General features: G+C 41.5%; 1 protein-coding gene and 1 pseudogene across 39 annotated transcripts in view; one reads left to right on the top strand and one right to left on the bottom strand.

Annotated features, from left to right (window-relative positions):
* The window catches only part of Kcnma1 (potassium calcium-activated channel subfamily M alpha 1), a 709,412-nt gene that overhangs the window by 299,914 nt on the left and 388,958 nt on the right, over nucleotides 1-20,540 (bottom strand). For 38 of the 39 annotated variants that reach the window (XM_033766495.1, XM_010607512.2, XM_033766488.1 and 35 more), the window contains 2 exons: nucleotides 5,028-5,121; nucleotides 4,074-4,185 (listed from right to left, as the gene is read on the bottom strand). In XM_033766495.1, the coding sequence (XP_033622386.1) occupies nucleotides 4,074-4,185; nucleotides 5,028-5,121 (206 nt within the window). Of the gene's footprint in view, nucleotides 1-4,073; nucleotides 4,186-5,027; nucleotides 5,122-12,832; nucleotides 12,881-20,540 lie in introns of those variants that run through there. The other variant, XM_010607649.1, reaches the window with a different exon arrangement.
* On the top strand, nucleotides 1,568-2,447 carry LOC104850667 (annotated as a pseudogene).

Genomic DNA, 20,540 nt, shown 5'->3' with positions numbered 1-20,540 from the left:
AGGGGAGGGGAGGGGAGGGGCGATTTCCCTTTCTCTGCTGGACCCAACTGATCTTGTCAGTAAATCAGAACACACTGCCAACAATCATGTTTAAATCATCCACAAAGAGGCTATGGATTCAAAAGTATCCAAGTATTCTTGCTATTGAGATAGTTTAGGGAACATTTTGCTACAAGGAAACTCAGTTGCACACTTTTACCTGGGGCAGGACCTGCTTGTTGCAGAGAACGTCTCCACCACTGTTGTGAAAGGACTGCTACAAGCATCCAGGGAACAGGGGCCAAGGGTGAATGGACACACACCATACCTTTCAAATTCATGAAGTGAGCAGAATGGAAGGTAATTTAGTCCAAACTCCCCATTTCTCAAATAGGAGAACCGAGCGAGCGTCGCGAGGGTCCAGAAACAGGCAGAGTGGTTTTTCAAGTACACAGAGCCACCGAATCACAGCCAGGAAAGGAAGGTAGATTCCTTCCTCTCCTTTCCCTTCCGTATCTGGAGTTGCGCAGGGGGTGAAGTGTATGTGTATGTATCTACGCATGTGTGCATATGGGTGTTTGTACTCTGAGCAAAGGTTTAAAAAGACTCCCAGTTAAAAGTGTACCCGCGATTCTGACTGAGTTAGCGTTGCCAACTTTGCATTCCTCCCCACCAATCTACAGTGTTACCTTGGTTGTTGAATGGCTCCAAGCTCTAACAACAGCGGAGTGAAAAACATCTGCTCAGTGTCTGTAATTTTGCTGGATAGTTGAATTGAAAATCTGATTTGGAAAAAAAAACAAAAACCAAAAAACCTGTACAGGCTAAGAGAATGTCTTCAGTCAAAGGGCCATTTTCACCCAGTCAACATACAGTGCTTGTGTTAATGCATTAAAACACTTGTCATCGTACTTTTGTTGCACTTTATTTGCATAAAATATCATAACCATGGCTCCAGAAAAAGTTAGTGATTCCAGCAGTAAAGCTAAAAGGAAAACTGTGAGAACCATGATCAAGTGAAAGAAGAAATCATGGTGGAATTTGTTAAAGTCCTGGATAAATGAATTTATAAGTATAATTTTGGGGCTTCAGAACCAATTACTTAGTTTTATATCATTTCTCGTGGGGAAAATATGTTCCGTTCTCAAACGTTTTGGTGTTCAAATACTAATTTAGAACAAATTGAGCTCAACAACCAATGTATCACTGTAGTTCCAAAACTTCTCATTAATGACTCAAGAGTCATACAGACTTTCTGAGCCGAGAGACCCTCAGAAGTCACTGAGCCCAATGCATACTTTATGGTGGGAAAACGATAGGCTGAGAGAAGAAAAGTGAGCTCCTCATGTCACAAAACTACTTAACTGCTAGACTGATGTAGCTGTTGCACAAGCACACATAGGTTACACTCTGCACACTTCTGGGTTGCATGTAGCTCCAAGGGTCTCATCATTCTGGCTGGAAAACCAGAGCCCATCTAAGCAAGCACATCCCAGACAGAACAAGAATACTTCTCTGTTGAGCAAGTGAATACAATTCTAATGAGAAAACTAATAAAAAATGGAACCCTTCTTCTTCCTCAGGAAAACACCAAATGGCGGATGATGCCGGTGCAGCGGAAGGGCCGGGAGGCCCCGGGGGCCCAGGCATGGGAGGCTGCTGCGGCTTCCGCGGAGGCTTCAGCAGTGGCCTTTGAGGCCGGCCCGAGGCCGAGGCCGTGGGACTCACAGCGGTAAGACGGAGGACAATGAGTGGATTCCTGTCACCAAGTTGGGTCGGCTGGTCAAGGACATGAAGATCAAGTCCTTGGAGGAAATTTATCTCTTCTCTTTACGCCTCAAGGAGTCTGAGATTATTTATTGACTTTTTCCTGGGCACGTCTTTCAAGGATGAAGTTTTGAAGATCATGCCAGTGCAAAAGCAAACTCGTGCTGGCCAGCGGACCAGATTCACAGCATTTGTCGCCATCGGGGACTACAATGGTCACGTCGGTCTGGGTGTAAAGTGTTCCAAGGAAGTAGCCACTGCCATTCGCGGTGCCATCATTCTGGCCAAACTCTCCATTGTCCCCGTTCAGAGAGGCTACTGGGGGAACAAGATTAGCAAGCCTCACACTGTCCCTTGCAAGGTGATGGGCCCCTGTGGCTCTGTGTTGGTGCATCTGATCCCTGCCCCCAGAAGCACTGGCATCATGTCAGCCCCTGTACCCAAGAAGCTTCTGATGATGGCGGGTATTGGTGACTGCTACACTTCTGCCAGGGGCTGCACTGCTACTCTGGGCAACTTTGCTAAGGCCACCTTTGATGCCATGTCCAAGACCTCCAGCTACCTGACCCTGGACCTCTGGAAGGAAACTGTCTTCACCAAGTCTCCCTACCAAGAATTCACTGACCATCTTGTGAAAACTCACACCATAGTCTCTGTTCAGAGGACTCAAGCTCCAGCAGTAGCTACAACATAAGGGTTTCTACAAAATAAAAATGAATGAAATCTGTCAAAAAAAAAAATGGAACCCTTATAAGGATACAAACACAATACACGTATACTCACATACACATCTGTGTATATGATTAACACATACACTATTATTAAAGGTGCTTACTTTTAAAAATATGTGACATTCGGCATGCAATAAATTCACAGTGCTAGCAACACATCAAAGCGTATTGTTAAGTGGAAGTACATCTCGACACAACATTTTTAGAATGTTACCCATCAAAAGCTACAAAACAAAGTAGTACATTCTTTGACTCAGTAGTTCTTCTGGGAATGTGGAACTCTCTGTAGAAAGAGAGATATACAACTACATGGATGAGAGTGTTTACTAAAACGTATTTTGTGGCAAAAAGAAAATATTAGCTGGCTTATCATTAGGCTCGTGGCTGTGTATACAAATGATAGAATTTTATATAACTGTTAGAAACGTTTATAAATGAATGACTGTAGAGCTGAAGGGATATCTATCATGTATTAGTAGAACAGCCAAATTGCAGGGCGATGTAATTATTTAATACAGTGTCTTATATAAACACCACTACCTTTAACACACTATTTTATGTGTAAATATACGTGTGTTTTGGGGGGCAAAATGAGTGTAAAAGAAAGATGTGAAAGTCTGTTAACACTGGGCATCTCAGACAAGTCTGTGATGAAGATGACTCATATTTTCTTTGTGCATCTTTGAATATTTTCATTATTCATGATATATATACATGTTACCTTGAAAAAACTTAAGCCAAAGTCTTCAAAGTAAAGCTAGAAGAAAACCCAAAATAGTCCTCCTTTCTTCCCTAGTACCCCCCATGGCAGTGGAAATACTCTGACTTTATGGGGAAAAAAATAAGCAAAGAAGCAAAAATAACTTTTTAAACTATCACTCTAAGTCTTTGGCTGCCATGGCCATCTTCTGAGCAAGTTACTTTTCCCACCTGACACAAGATGTGACCTTTTGAGAAGATACAGGAAGTGACCCCGAGCATAGACAGGAAGTGAGCTCTTGAGCAGATACAGGAAGTGACCTGCTGAACATAGCACCAGAAAAAACTCTCCTTTACACAGATATATTTCAGTCTCCTGTAATCTGAGAGAAAACTTGAAAAACTTCTTGTCCTGCTTCACAAAGGAATCTGTGCTATAAATAGGCCAAGCACGATCCACTCTCAATTCACAAAACTACAGAGTAGATTGAAACTAACTCTGGCAGCAGCCCTTTTGGGGACACCTGAACCAGCCACTTGGAAAGCTGGTCTCATTCCCATGTGCTGCTTTAACTAGTTGCCACTCCACACTCCTCAATGAAAAATGACAGGATCATGAACATAGCTGTCCTGGCTGTGACAGTGACAACCATAGGGCTTAAACAATGATGAAACCACATTACCTGACACACCACCTGGGCAAGTCCTTCTGGACAAGTACCTCAAAGAGAGGCATCACTGTCAACTTTAAAAACTGAAGCAGAACTGTTCCTACGAATGCATAAAACTTTCTCTATATAGGAATAGCCCAGTCCCCTGATCCACCCTGGACTCTATTTAAGTCATGGCTCAAGAAGCAGTAAGGACAAAGCAAAAAAAAAAAAAAAATCGACTTACCAAGCCAACTTCTGTTTAAGTACACAGACACAAACACAGGAGGGACCGTGAAGAAATCTACTACAGAGTTCACTTCCAACCAGAACCACAATTTATCATTGGCTGCAATAAACTGAGGGAAAAAGAAATAAAGGAAAAAAAAAATGAGAAGCGTGGTGTCAGCATTCAATCTATATTCTTTTACTAAAGGGTAAGTTTTGGATTTCTGGGGAGGACCAGTGAGAGATGTTGTGTTCTCATACTTTAATAAACACTTATTTTGCTGGGTAGGTAGGCTTTTGTAGAGTGACTATATGCTATGTCAGCCCTGGAAGAAAAAGATCAGGTGATGTATTTTTCTATGGCTTCTAACAGCCTTACAGGGAAGGTTCACTAACCTTACCTTCTTCAGATTCTCTAATGTAAAAATAAAAAATTTAAAGCACATACATGTATATTAATTCACACACATCTCTGTCATTCAGATATTGCACACCTCTTAGGGTCTAGAATAAACCCTCCAAGCCCCAATTCTATCTGCTCTGCTGGGTCATCCTCACAATTGGTCTTTCAGGTAACTGAGCACTGCTGAACAGAATTTTAAGAGCTGAAGGGTCTGGCGCAGGGTAGGCAAGCATTCTATCACTGAGTTACATCCCCAGCCATGAAAGGATTTGTTTGTTTGTTTGTAAGAGAAAAATATTCATGCTTGAACAGAGGGATACAAGATAGTGGACCGGGAAAGGTCATCATTTTCAATCTCTGATTCTCCCCTTTGAAACAAAATTAACAAAATATTCCAGAAAATTCTTAGCTAAGGAAAGAGATCCCTCATCATCTGGAAATCAGAGTACATTGCTCATCATGGGAACACTGGACTTCACTTTGCCCTAAAAAGCAGATGTGGCTGGGGTGAACCCTGGGTATGAGCCTGAAAGGCATCGCTGTGGAACAGAGCTGCGCGGCCACACTTACCCGCAGGCCGAAGTACAGGAGGAAGAACACGTTGAAAGCCATGTCGATCTGTAATGTGAAATCTTTGTAGAAATTCTGGCAGGATTCTATTGGGCTATTAGACAGGAAGAAGAAAAGAGTGAGAGGTAAATGAGAAACGTCATCACACCTTCACAATGATGAGAAGTGGTGGCTATACAGGGTAGAGGACGAAATGAATGTTCATCAAATAAAACATTTGGTCTTTCTACCCACTGAGATAATCAAGCAAGCATGGCCAGGGGCTTTCCATTCAACCGTTCAGTGTTCTGTTCTTTCATTTTCTGTTCGGCTTCTTTGTAACTTTATATACAATTATTTCTTATTATCATTCAACAGTTGAACTAAAAATCCAAAGAGGATCATGCAGACACCTTGGAGTAAGGACAAGCAGGAGAGCCCACCAAATTCCCTGATTTCACATTAACCCTTAAAGAACTGACTTCCTTTCTTTAGAGGATGCATAAGGAGGCTAAAAATCAGCCCCTCATGCCCTCCAGCACATTGGTAGTGCAGCCCATTTTCCATGAAGCACAGTGGCAGTGTTTTGGATCTCACAGAAGTCATGCATGGGTTAATAATAGACCCAGGAGCATCTCAATAAAGCTGTGGTAGAGAGGATCCTGGTAGACATTCTGCTAGACTAAGGGTGGACTTTCTGTGCAGCACTCTGATCTGGGGAAGGAGGTGTTGCCCAACTGGTAAAATTCAAGACTATTCAACCAAAATGTTGAAGCAGTACTCTTAAGGGTTAATTTTTAAATGTTTAAACAATATTTTTGGCATGCAGGCTCATTGTCTTTGTGTGGTGTCAAGCAGCCAGTGTGCACCCTCAGCATACTCTGCTAGTCCAAGAGTAGGCAGTTCAAAAGGGTACAACCATACAAACTGGTACGTAGCTTCCATGTGCTTTCCTGCATCAAACTGATCAGAGCAGTGAGCAAAAAATTCCAGGATATGGGCTGGGTGGGAAGCAGGAAAGCCTCTTAAACATCTCAATGCTCTGAATGAAAATCCATAGTTTTTTTGTTATCCGTAAACACATGATAACACTCAGGCTAGGAACATAAATTATGTGAGGGAAGGGAAAGGGGACAGCGTAAGAGGAGAAACAAAAAATTTTCCCCAGATGGGAAGCAACGTGAATCTCTCCCTGCAGGAGAGAGCTAGCTTGAAAGTAAGTGCAAGATGAAGGATTTACGAGCATCACCACTCTGGAAATCACTGGATGCAATACCAGTTAGTATAGTTGGATGTCCATAAGGACAGTGCTTGGCCATTCAACAGGCAGGAATCTGTGCAGTTCGGGAATGCGGGGTCCACTTGGAGGCATGGAAGTCAGTCTGTGTGAATCTCCAATCATGTTACATGCACTGGACCTCTCCATTTCTCAGCTGGATTACAAGTCAAACATGCCCTTTGTTATCTCCCAAACCACAAATCTGTGGTAAACTTCCAGACTAGTGCGAAGAGTAACCTACATGTGTGTGTACAAACTAAGCAGGCTGAACAAAAACAGCACTGAAAAACAGTTCTTTACAAAGAAAATGACAACTGCAGGTTTTCTCTAAGGTAGAGAAGTGGGAGGAAAGACAAGATGGCATTTGGTTAGACCATGCCAAAGGCAGCAGAAGGTAAACATCACAGCCTACCATTCCTCTTTGCCTGCCCTCCTATGTAGGTATTAATTTAGATACTTCTGCAATCCTTGGGCCATGGCAGTGCTTTATTTTGTTTCAAGAACAAGACCCACAGTTGTACAGGTATCAGGGTTCCTAGTCACCATAGCTGCAATAAAAAGAAGTATGCGAAGGTTGCCTAAAAAAAATCAACTATAGATTCCTAGAGTTGACAAAATGCTATGGAAGCCACTGGCAGGATATGCTTCTGAAAAACGAATTTGTATGTGTGTGTGCGTCTGTGTGCAAGTGTGTGTGCGGGGGGGATGGAGATGGAGACAGAGAGGAGAGAGAGAGAGAGAGAAAGGACAGGTAGATCTGAAGGTAAATATGGTACTCGTGTGGGCATTTGTGTCAGCAAGGACTTAACTTATGCGTTAACAATTTGTATTCATCTAGACTGATGGTCACATAGTCAAGGAGACAAGGAGAAAGGCTTGGTTCCTATATTTATTGAGGAAAATCCACTATTACTATACAGAAGCCAAACAATAATCTTTCTGTTGCCCTCATAGTCATTGGTGGAGTTATTGGTGACATGTTGTTGGGATCTCACGGAGTATTCTGTCTCCTATTAATTCCATGCCTCTGTGATAAAGTTGGTGGTATCTTCTGATATATCTGGTTGGGAAAGTATTTGCTAAGCTGTGATAAACAATGGAATAGTGGATGGAGAGGTGATAGCTCAATGTCATTGAGGATATTTGGGGTCAAGAGAAATGGAAATAGATATTCAAAGTAGCATAAGCAACCTGGCTGAGGAAACTTCGATTGTTCCTTGCCTTCCAAGTCATTTCTGTTGTTCCCTTCTTTATTGACCATACCCAAAGGCAACAATGAAAGAGCTTAGAGCAATAGGACACCTAGGTGAGAAACATATCTTAACAACATCTTTGATTTACAGAAAACAATGTGGAAACCATAATAAACCTTTTCTCTAGTATCTTTTCAAAAATTTAGAGCTGATTTAATCATCATCTCATTATCATTCCTTGACTCCTAGACTTTAAGATAAAATAATAAAAGAAGTAAATTATGCTGCCAGCATGAGTGGCTGTTCCTCCAATTGAAGCTCACAGGTAAGAGGAGAACAGCCTAATAGATGAATGAGGTGGGAAAATAAGCAGGAAACTGGGACAAACATAGCCAGGCCTTGGGACTCTAATCAGGGAATGTGGCTTATATCCCTTTTAGCTCTTTCCTGCTTACCACAAGACCCCTAGGAGAAATGTCCTGCCTGGCTTTTCAAGTGGCACCAGAACTGTTTATCAGGGTCCCCTCTGAGATAAATCTTCAAAGTGCCCATAGTTCAGGGAATCACAATCAACAGACCACAGTGTGGCAATTCCAAAGCCCCATTATTCCATTCCCCAAATTGAAAAAATATCATGGAGAAGTTCACTGATCTTTTAAAAAGAGGATACATGATTCAGCGATCCAAGGGTTGCTCTGTTTGTCTCCCCAAGAGACAATTTTAATGATTGGTGCTCAATGAAGGATGGGGAATGAGATACAAACTCCCTTCCTTCTTGTGTAAAGCAGGAGAGTTTCCTTGTCTGGATACGTTGAAGTTTCAAGAGCTAGTAAAGAAATTATGCTTTTATTTAAAAACTACAAAAAAAATGACTCTGGATCACACACTTAAGTTTAGATTGCCCTTTTTTTTGAGGCATGCCCACATCAAAAAAGGGACTCACAGGACAGGCATATGATGCCAATAGAGAAAAAAAAAAACAAAAACAAAAACGCATTCTCAGAACAAAACAAAAAGCACTAGTTCTGACAGTAGAAAACTGACTTACCTTGTCATCCCTCGTTAAGTAACAAATTAATAATTAAAACAGACAAGATACTTGGTAGGCGATGGACTTTCTATCCTTAGGTACCCACTGTCCCCAGATCAAGTGTGATATGCAAACCTTAGGCACATTTAGTGTTTTTGACCAAGACTCTAGCCCTGAGGACCTTCAGAAGAACCTTGGTGAAGAGCTGTTTCTCATAGGGTAAATGTTCAGTGTAGCATAGAGGTTGAAATATAAACTCCTATTTCTGCTTGACAATCAAGAAAGGGCATGCTCAGTATGTAGATAAATCTGTAGAGGAAAGTGAGACTCAACCAATATGGAAAATAAACCTCTTTCTTCCTTAAAATCCTTGAGTGGGAAGATCCAACAGACAGATCTTCCTGAAGACTGACTTTCCAAAGTGTAGGGCAAGAAAGGGCTAAACCAAGTTTTCTTTCACAGGGCTCTCCCAACCTCCCAGTTTCTATTTAGTAGGCCTGAGATGAAGGGGTCCCAAGAATTTGTTTTTATAACAGTTCCACAAATGATGCCAATGCAGTTCATCTGGGGACCCCACTTTGACAGCCACTGCTCCTGAAGAATTTTCTTGCAACTATGCAATAATTACAGGTGTCACTGCCTGAGAAGATTCCCTGTCAGACCTGAACAGAGATGAGTAGCTGTTCAAACCTACCTCCAGGTAACCAGTTGCATGCCACTTAACTAATTGCTGAGATCAAGGGGTTGAATAGATATTTTCAGTTTCAAAGATGAACAAGAGAGGAAAAATTAAAAGGATACAGGGGAAGTAATTACTATGCCAATGAGCAAGCATCACCAGTGGACATTCCAATTAACAATCAGAGTGTGCCTGCTGAGCACATTTCGGTTTCAGATTAAATGAGAAAATGATGAGGTATAGGTGGGGAGGAATTACAGAGACCGTGGTTCATCAAGTATGAAGAAATGTTAAGCAGCATAGGAGCACGAAACAAATAACAGCAGCAGCAGCAACAGCAACAACCACTCTAGACGATTTCATAGGGAAGGAACTGGCTGAGGAGCAAATTAGCACTCTGTGAAATAATTTCCAACATTCAAATTCTCCTCATTCGAGTGGCCAGCCCCTTTTTAAATTGAATGGAGCTCTCTCAATTCCCATCAGGATTGTGGACCACCAGAGTTCAGGTCCACGGCACTGCAGACATGAATCAATTCAATAAGCTTAATGCTTCCAGATTCTCCTGCCTCACCTCTGCAATGTTGCCAGATTCATTTAATTAAAAGATGTCATTTATCCAGCATGATGGCTCCCACTTGTCTCATCCATCAGCTCTAAGTCTGGCTGGAAAGAACCTCCAAAATCTACCCTTACCTTGATCTGCTACTTGATTTTCTACTGTGCTTCATTGCTACTATTAGTTGGTGCCTTCGTGGCTTCATAAGCATTTCCCATGTAATCCCATTTCTAAATCTATGCTTTTGTTATGGCCTCTTCAAATCCTCTTCTCTCTTTGTGTTCAAAACTGAGGCACTGTTCAAGACCACTGGACTGAGCAAATGACTTGTGCCCTTACTGATCACCACAGTCTCTGAATTTCTATAGTGGTAGAATTCTGAACTCCATTGAGTTCATGTTCAGGTTTCAGGTCAGTATAGCAATGGCTGGCGATTGTATAAAGTTTACTCACACTGCTGCATTTGGTCCTCACAGTAAGGCAAAATAAAGCATCTCTTTTGTTTTAAAAAGAAGAACTTCATTTAAAAGACAGGAAAGCAGAGGCTCAGATACCTGCCCAAGATTGTGTAGTTCAGTGGTATAATCAGGACAGAGACTCAATAGCCTCTCTGCCATGCCAACTTCCCCCTGTAAGACCACAAGCTCCTTGGAGAGGAGGAAGCAGCATGGGACTGAGTATCTGCTGTCTACAGAGTCTCAGATGATACTCCTGTAAAAAAAATCAGGGGGTGGATTTACAGAGGAAATCTGATTTACAGAGGAAGTCAGATAGCCCTAGTAAACTTCATGTGTTTGTATGGTAGTCTGGGAAAGTTCAGAGGAAGCTGACCTGTCCAACCTGTATTTAACCTTCTTCTGTAAACACGGTCAGGGAGGACATTAATAATCCCTGGAAGTCCTCCCTGAGATCCTAGGTGGTAATGGAATCATGGAGATTGATCTCATCTGCTGAGGGGGAACTGTTCCACTTGTATAGGAATAATTCTTAGCTATCTGCCTGCTTGAAGGGAAATGGCCATCAACGTGTTCCAATTTTCCCTCACCCTCCTTTTTCATCTAGAAGAACTAGAATGCATATAGTGATCTTGTGAATGCTCAATATTATGGACTAGACAATAGGCTTTGTACATCATTTTTTCCAATCAAGATAAGGGGTAAATCTGACATCATGTAGACATGTAGACTTATCCACAGCCAAGAGAAAGTCAATAGATCTAAATGATGTGAAATTTTCCTGGTAATGTCTGGATATACTGAGCAAAGTAACTACCTCAGGTTTTCCACCTACCAAATGGAATTAAAAGCACCTTGCTGGCCAGAATATTGACTAATTTAAAAAAGGAGGCAAGTCTTCAGAGTGCACTCCAAACTACAATCCAACATTGTTATCCGCATGATTTTAGGTTTCAGAAAAATATCTTGCAAGCTAAATTAATGGACTTAGTATGAATGACATGACACTGACTAATCATCGAGAAAGTAATAAAATTTATTAAAGAAAACATTGGCTTCTAAATTGGACAGCATCGCAGGACTGCTCAGGTCTTCAATGAACCCAAAATGAAAACTTTGTATATCCTTACTTTTCTTGGTGACTCATTATAATTACTTGGTCTGCACTGTGTACTTAATAGTTCATCTTTCCCATGTTTTTTATTTTCCCGAGCAGGTAACACAGATATTCATACATTGTGCACATTTTCATTTATTTTACCAAATACAATCAAGTCTCTTCTGTTGATTAGCAGTATGACTTTATCCAGAAAATCTTCAGGAAGTTGTCTTCTAACTTGTCATGTTTGACAGGTGGATTTGTGTTCAATGATTAATCAATACTAATGATAATGGCACCAAAACAGGCTCCTTTTTAATCTGAAAACACTTTTCTTGGACACTATAAAGGCTCTAATGTGAGCAGAAAACACTTTTTGTTACTCCACAGTATTGATCTATCTTGATTCCAAGCCCGCTGGTTAAATGGCTTTGTTGGGAAACCCTCGGTTATAGTTTGTATCAGTAGGTCTATTAATCTTTCTGACAACAACTTCTAATTAGGCCTCCACTCAGATGGTGAGATGTGATCCAAATGCCCATAAACACATTCACCACTGGAACTGTGTTGAAATGAATTGAAGCATACAGAGAGGAGGTATATAAACACTCCCCACTCTCCGGAATCTCATGTGCTATGTAATCCTGAGTGACGTGGAGAAACTCCGAATAGTCGGAGCAACAGACTTCAGAGCAAGTGTATGGTGCAGGATGTCTCCCCGAGAATGAAGTCCTAAGAATGAAGCATTATTCTAGGAGACAAAGGAAGTGACATACATTGTTGATGGAAGGAACAAAACATGTCAGTTCCTTACACCTTGGATTTCTCGATGAACACCCAGATGATTTGTTTCCAAGAAACTCAAGTGATGTGATCCCTGTCACTCTCTTGTGGAGCTCTTCGAAATTTTCTCTTAAGATTTCAACATCTTATTTGTGCTTAGATTCTCTTTTTCATCTTCATTCTATATCATTTCTTATCCCCTAATTCACCTAAATCTAAAGCAAAATATGAACACTACACACCAACACCAGCAACAATCAGCAGTAGGTAGATCTGGAGTTTGACAGATGAATCAAAATTCCAGCTCTGTCCCTTACTAGCTTTATTATCTTGGGCAAATAATTTGACCTCTCCAAGCCTTAGCTTTCTCATCGGTAAGCTGAAGATAACTACATACATGTAAGGGCTAAAATCAGAAAACTAAGCACTCAATAACTGCCGGTTATGTTTAAAACTAAGGTAGCAATAATAGTGATGATAGCAGTAACTGTGTATGGAAAATACTCAAAAAGGTAATCATATACAATAAGCTCTTGATTGGACGTCTCACTAACATCTGGTGTGATTTCATATGTTAGTATTAATTTTGAATAGATTAAAAAAGAAACAGAGAGACAATTATATGTCCATGAAGGCAGCTCTAAAGTGTCCTAAATACGAAATAATTAACCAAGATTTCCTGACAGAGAAAGCCATGAGTCACTTTAATGAGTGGCCACAGGAGGCTGGGCATTCTCTTTCTTCTAGGTCTTAGGCACAAGACAGAAATTCATTTGCCGTGTTGGTTTTCTGTAGATCTGAAGGAGAAGCAAAGGGATGATCCAGTCATACATCTTCTAAGTTTCCGTTGCAATTCTACTTTTATAATATCCATTCCTTCACTGTTGGAACCTTGGAATGCTGTCCAAGACAACCTACCCCCTAGTGCTTATTTTCTCCAGCTTATCTACAGACTACAATTATTTCAATCACAGTTGCTATCGGAGTAGAATTAGTGCTCATGTTTGCCAGAAACTTTTATATAATAAATCAGATTTAAATGATTACATAAAACACAGTCATGCCAAACAAGTGCTACTTGATTTATTTTCATTAAATTGTTGGAGAAATCACAACTAATTGACTCTTACTCCCCCATTTTTCTACCTCCACTGATTGTAGCCATCTCCTCTTTTATAAATCTTCCATTTTTGTAGCAAAAGGAAGAGACAGAATAGACAATTCAAATAGCAGTAAATTCATATTCATTAATGCACATATTCTAGAAAACAGAGGAAAGCTTCTTCAAGTTCTTCAGTGAGGCATGTATTGTATGGGGTGGTGGATGTGGTTATGTGCATATATATGTCCACAACCTTATAGTACAAATGTTTGCCTTTCATCCGATCCCAGCGCCACTCTGGGTCTCTCCACAAAATGGGACAGCCTGTGTGAAGTGATTAGAAATGAGGAAAAGAAGGAACCAGAGAAAACATCTCAGTTCTGAATGAAGAGTTTAGAACCCAGATACAAAGTTTGGCAAGTGGTGCAAGTTACCCTGACCCTGGGGGTCACACTCTTCTCATAACTGCAAAATCTTACACCTAGGCAAGAATGGAGGATTTATCCAACCAATACCATCGGCTTCTGGTGGCTTTTCTCTGTTTACCACACATGTATTAAAGGTTATCACACATGTATTAAGAGGCACATAAAAATCATCTGTAACTATTAATACCCAACAATTAGCTCCTAGCCCTTGAGGAGCAATGGCCCAGTGTTATAATTTGTGAAGCAAGAAACCTGAAAAAAGTTTCAAGGCAATGTACTATCACATCTTATCAAAGAAGAAGCTCTCATAAGCACACAGAGATTACCAGAGGCTCCTAAAGAAAAGTATGAGCCTTGTGTTTGCCAAAGGCTGGAATGGACATCAGGTTGAAATCCAGCAAATGGGTTGTGATTACCACTGTACGACAGTCTTTCAAATTGTTGTGATTCCTTTGAGCTGTTATTGGGTGCAGGCATCAAAATTCTTCTATCAGATCCTTCTTTTCCAGATGTTTCTCTATGATTTACACAGCATTTATTTGCTGGTCACCTTCCCAAGTCTCTACTCAGCTCTGTCCTATGCTCTCTTCCCCTGTCATCTTCCCTGCCCTTGACATAATTCTGACACACCTGGTCAGGCTGAACTTTGCATCTTTACCTTGCTATGCATCTACCTATGAGGGCCTGTGAGTTTTGAAACCACAATCACCAACAAGAGAGTCAAGTCCAGCATCTTCTGAATCCAAGAATGGGGGTTGAGGGATGCATGAGTCATGTCCCTTTCCTAATCTCTTCAACAAACTCTAACACTAGCCAGCAGATGAAGAAACCTACGACAGTTCCAACTCTGATACCTCTCAAACAACTTGAACTCAAGTAGTCCGTTCAGTGTCTACACTAATAAAGGTTGCCACTCCTGAAGATCTGCCTGGTACTGTCAGGAAACTTGATAACATTTGAGAAGAAAAATAATTATGCAAAGCAATAGTTGTTCCATTGTCTGCTGCTTCACTTTAAAGAATAAAAAACAATCACATAGCGTATATATTTGGCACAAGGACACCTGTTTGTTAAAAGGTACACATGAACTTATATGTGATGCTAACAGATAATTACGATAGCTTTATTTCTGACATCCTGTGGTTGTTTTGTTGTTGTAGCTGCTGCTGCTGCTGTTGTTGTTGAGAATTTTAAAAGAAGTAGCAGGGAAAGACTGGCACAAGTCTTTCAAATATCTAGCACAGAAAACAATTATACCTTTATCATAAAAGAAATAAGGTAGCTGTGTCCTAGCTCTGTCTGACTGACAGCTGAGGCATGGATGCTTTGTAAGTATTCTTATTTAGGAGTTTTGTTGAGAGTTCAGCAGCCTCACAGCCAAAAGGAGCATCTGAGGTGTTGCTGCTTAGTAGCCATGAAGCTGCTAAGGACAAGGAGGGAGTCATTTCTTAGGAATGCCATGAAGCAAACTGGGTGGCAAAGACCAACACCATGATAGGAAATCAAACATGACCAGTTGCCTCTGGAAACAAATTGTCTTCATTAAGGGGAGAAACGGTAATGACGTGTTAAGCTCTGTGATTACACAATCATAACTTCAAAGATGCATTCTTCTAATTTCCACGTCAACTACTTTGTGAAAATAGCTTCTTTGCTACTGGAACATTTCTTTGCTTTCATTTCTTTTCTTTCCTTTTTGTTTCTGGTTAGCACTGGAAATCATTTGCTTATCAGGATTAAGTTTGTCCTATTCAAGCCACAGAAATAATAACACCACCACGTGAACAGTGTCCACCTGACTTTCAGATCCATAGTTAGAAAGGGATATTGTGAATTTTACAAGCATGAAGTTTCTTTTCCCTTGCTTCCTCCCTCAGTTCCTTTTAAATTCTATTGCTACAGCTTTGATTTTTCTTTATGGTTGTTTCCCCCTTTGCTGTAAAAACATCTCTGTGAGGGAACTAGGGTGCCTCTAGGAAGCTGATTTCTTAGGATTTTCTCCTTTTCTCTGTGAATGCATCCACTTATTCTCACTGTCTGCAGGGCTTCAGAAATCCTTTCCTTTTATCAGGAAGCACTGTGTTTTTCTGAGAAAGAGGAATAAGTCTCTTTTCTAAAGAACCTCACAAAGAGAATTGGATGTTTCCTTTACCAAACTCCCAAATGAAAGCTTCCTGAAGCAAGAGCATTTCAGCATATGGGTCAGACTCTCCTGGCTGCTCTGGCCTGTACTCGAATTCCATTGAAGCTCCTTAGAGAAAGGAAAATGCTCTCACTCAGTGATCCTCTGTATTGGTTAACAGAAGAACATGTCGTGAGATTCTAAGCAAAGTCCATTTCAATAGGACAAATAGCATATATTCAGTAGAATAGAAGGGTGTGCAGGGAGAGCCTGAATCTACTATGACCTCAGAACTGAGGACATCACGATCCACAAGGGAAAATAAAATGAGAAGTCTTCAGTTCTGTTTTATTCTGATTGTATATGTTCAAGCATTAGTTGAGGGGCTCTGACACGCTAATGTGTCAAGAAGTTTCATTCCTACCCCGGGACCACCAGAACTGGCAAATGTCCCATCTGTCCTTTTTCTCACTATATAACCAAGATCTCTCTAAAATGTAAAGTAGCTACTTATTTGAAATAACATCAATCAAAAAATTTCAGTGGAAAAAAACAAATCCCAACATTTACATTTTACAAAAGTTCATTCTGAGAATACAAAGGAGAAAGAGCGTATACACGTTAAAAATTTTAAAAAGAAAGTACTTGTATGTCAGTAGACAGCATTAAGGCAAAAATGTGTTTCACCAAGGAGAGAAAATGATCATAATTACTAATCAATAATGCTGAATGCAGGGCCAACATGCTTCGTTGACTATCATACTTTTATAGTACTGCTATTTTATGTCTTTTAAAGGAGAATTAATGATATTCCTAAACACAATAAACTATGAGAAAGGCAAATGATTGTATTTCCCAGGGCATTTAGCTTCAGAGGTGTTTTTCAAAAGTCTGTGTGCTTATTAGATCTATGCAAACCTAGACTAGGCGATATTGCTTAGAAAATGTGTGAAAGAAACTGGGATATTGATCACATCCACACAGAGCTGGGAATGTGCAGGAGTGATCACCAGTTGAGTCACTACTTGGAAAAGTGACCCTAGCTTCTGATTTCCTTGTCATTATTTGCCTTTATTCAGCTCAAGCCTACTGGTAGATTTATTTCTCTTTCCCAATGTTCTAGCCTTGAATTTTCAAGGAAAAGGGTGGCTTCTGTTTTATCTCAGCAAATAGGGGTCCCACAAGGATGTCTGAGGAGGATCCTATGTCCCAGCCCTTCAGTGGCAGGGAATGCTCACCACTTCAATTCCAAGCATGCATCCAGGGCTCACTACATTCAGGGCCACCGGGGAAAGCACATTGCATGCATGGGCAGTGCAGGGAGAGAGACTGCTTAACCTGGAGGTGACAACCAAAAGGGTGAGGTTGCATCATGCAATGAAAACCACAGCTTGGCCTTAGCTGCCATGCAGAAAAGACCTACATCAAAGAGTCTGCTGTGCGGCTCCTGGGTAAGAGTCGATATGAGAGAGGTGAGTTACTTCAGCAATGAGAGACACGGGCAGAAAAAAAAAGGTTCAAACCACTATAAACAGAATAGTGTACAGAGCACTGGCATTACACACGAAAAGAGGCAGCTTTGGGGACGAGGAGGGAGAGACAGGAGGGAAGGGGAACAAAACTGGTTGTTACACTGATGAGACAGTTTCCCTGACACCCTCTCCAGGGCATGTATTTTCATAGTGTCTTGTGCCTCAGCAAATAATCTCATGAGAGTTTTTAATATCAACCACAATTGGTGAGGTGTGTTGAAAATTCAGGAGGAGAAAGGCATCAGTGATGTAAGGATATACACCGTAGATTCCTGTAGTGACAGTTTGTACAGAGGCAGAGCCGAGGCCGGTCAGGTAAGGCAGAGACAGTTAAATGCCAACATCCTTAAGATTTTGGTGGAAGAGATTATGAAGACTCTCCAGGCAGGACACAGTGGCAAAGGAACCCAGGGTCATGAGAGCTGGGGGTCCAAGGGTAGATAACTCTATGTGACCACACCCCAAAAGCCACCTGGACCCTGAATTTGAAACCACCCCCAAGCGAAGCCATCTCTTCTTCATTTCAGCATGCACGACAGGTCAGTGAGTTCACCCCACACATGTCCACCATTTCGTGGAAACTTAGATACAGGTGAGATTCCCCCCAAGGTATTCTGCATTGCTTTTCATCAAAATGAATTGATCAGCAAAAAAAAATTAAAATTAAAGTTTTTAATTAAAGGAATAAAAAGAGCACTGGTTCAGTGGGACCCATCAGCCTTGCCTGTCATGTGAAGGTGACATTAGCTGTGCGAAAAGTGCTTTCCTATAGGCTTCCTGTTTAACAGGATGCCCATTTTCTTTTCTCCTGACCCCCTCTGCCTTAGCGATCAGATTCACATCGAACACAACTCAAGGAACTGTGAGGTCTGATCCTAACCTGCAGCTCCTCCTTCCTGGTGCTGACTGGGAGAATGGGGAGAAAGCCAGCCTGGTGCCTATAAACTGCTTCTCTGAAAAGGTTCTCCTGGATCCCCACCTTCTTATCCCCTGCATGTGTGACACCCACACTGAGAACTCAGGCACAGTGTGAAGCACTAATGCACCATCGTAGCCCTTCACACTCAGGACTTGCGCACCCCCTGGATGCACAGACAAGACCAGGCCATCCCAACACCATTGCTCTCGTTCCTCCCCTGGCTCAAAAGTTCTTCCCTCTGATGCATTAAAAACCAAAAGGCTTAACTTTTCAATGACAGGTTTGCATAAGGAATGTATTTCTGAACGCAAATGGAACAGTCTGTAACATTATTTCATTCAATAAATATCTCCCAGGGTCTTCTCCATGGATAGGCACTATACTGGCTCGGGGGACACAAACTTCAAGAAAACACAGTTCCTACCTTTGAGTAGCTTTCCATTTAGCAGAGGAGTCTGGCAGCATAAGAGCAAAAGTGACTGGCTTCAAAACTCTACTGACTACCTTGTGTGATGCTGACCAATTTACGTACTCTCTTCAGATTTCAATCTCCTCACCGACAAATATAAATAATGTCCACTTCATGTGGTTGTTGAAGGAAGTAAATGCATTAGTCAGTGGTAGGTGCTTTGTTAGTGGCCAGCCTGTGGGAATGCCTTGTCAGTGACAGTCCTCGTAATCATGAATACTCAAAACCAGGTTAAGAAAAAAGAAAGCAAAGGACTCTGGAGATGTAAGAGGGCCTCTGCCTAATCACCGAAAGAAGCCTTGATGATGAGCAGACACTGATGAGGGAGAGAAGGCAAGATAAGGTATCAAAGCTGAGGAAAAGCATGGGTAGGATATGGACACATGAGTACATGGTACATGCTGGGAACAGAGGGATACCCTCCCTCCTCTATGACTAGTAGACAGAACTGGCTGGAAATGGGCCCAGGCACATCATGAAGCAATCATGAGTGGCTCAGCAGCATTTCTCCTCCTTATCCTAAGGAGCCAATAGAAGTCTGACTGCAAGAAAATAATGCCATCCTCCTTGTTTTGACTCTGAGGACAATATGGAGAAGCAAGCAGAGGGATATGGAGACTAATAGGTCAAATCCCACAGGAAAAAAATTACCTATGCAAGTATTAAGATGGATCACAGTGGCCTTCACAACTGTGCCACAAAGAAATTAAAGCACATGGCTCCTTCTCTTTTGAAAGAACCTACCCAGTTTAGAAGCTGTCCTTTTAGCTGTTTGGAAAGCAGTCCCTAAATGATAGTAAGATTTCACAGAAGTAGACATCTTTCAGTACCTTGAACAGCGGCATCTGTACACACTAGAACACCACCAACAATTATAGACAAGGCACATGGGGCCACACTTGGACATAGAGAGGAGCAACAGCCATCACTTTCTCTGCCTTCATGGCTCATTTTCTGGAGGACTCAGTGACATCTTCAAGTCATCAGATCTGACTGCCTTTAAATCTTCATCCCACTCTTGGGACTTGAGCACAATGGACTGGTTTCCTTCACAGGATCCTTCCTAATATTAGGGGTTTAGAAATCTCAGAGTCATAAAGCTCCCTGAGGTACAAATTCTGGAGATGAGCGTTTCTTTTGTGGAGTCAAAAAAAAATTAGAGAGAAGACATCCATTTCCGAGAGTGTGTTTTCTCTTTAAAACATGACTAAGTGTGTCAGATGCCCACTTATAAAGCTCAGCTTTCAAGTGTAAGCATGACGGAAGCTCTGCACCCGAGGGTCCTGGAGCAGAAAAAGGGAAGTATTGTCTAGCTGTTGCTATGACCATGCACTCATATATCTGGTGGATTTCTCTTCATGCTGAGTCCATTCTAGTTGGAGATTCCATGAAGCAAGCACAAGAGCACAAATACTGACATGGGGAACGGAAACTTCTGCATGTGGAGAAGATGAAAACATGATGTCCTGAACTCAACACAGGAACACAGACCAGGAGCCCCTAAAGTATGTAGAGATATCCCTGTTCAAGCACCTTGCTGCTTAGCAGACACTTAAGAAATGGGTGGAGCCGGGATTATTCAGCAGAAACAGTGCCCAGTGCCCAGTAGAAAGGGGGCAGTCCCTGGAGCATGATTCTCTCTCTCTCTCTCTTTGTTTTTTTAAGGACAGTGAAATAGTTCTTAACTAAAGCTTAAAAAAATTCTAACCCAGGTGGCTCCTGAAGGTTTAATGAGTCTACCTAGGTCTGGAAAGTGCATATTTTTCTTGAAAACATTTGATACCTTCCACTTTCTCTCCTAAGTACATGGTGACCCAATGAAAGCAGATTCCTTTTTACTGCTGCCCCTGGTAGCTAACAGTCACACACACACACACACACACAC

The sequence above is a fragment of the Fukomys damarensis genome, unplaced genomic scaffold, assembly GCF_012274545.1.
Source record: "Fukomys damarensis isolate Sample0158 unplaced genomic scaffold, DMR_v1.0_HiC HiC_scaffold_20, whole genome shotgun sequence".
Lineage (NCBI taxonomy): Eukaryota > Metazoa > Chordata > Mammalia > Rodentia > Bathyergidae > Fukomys > Fukomys damarensis.
The sequence above is the reverse complement of the archived record's forward strand: the minus strand, read 5'-3'. Positions and strand labels throughout refer to the sequence as shown.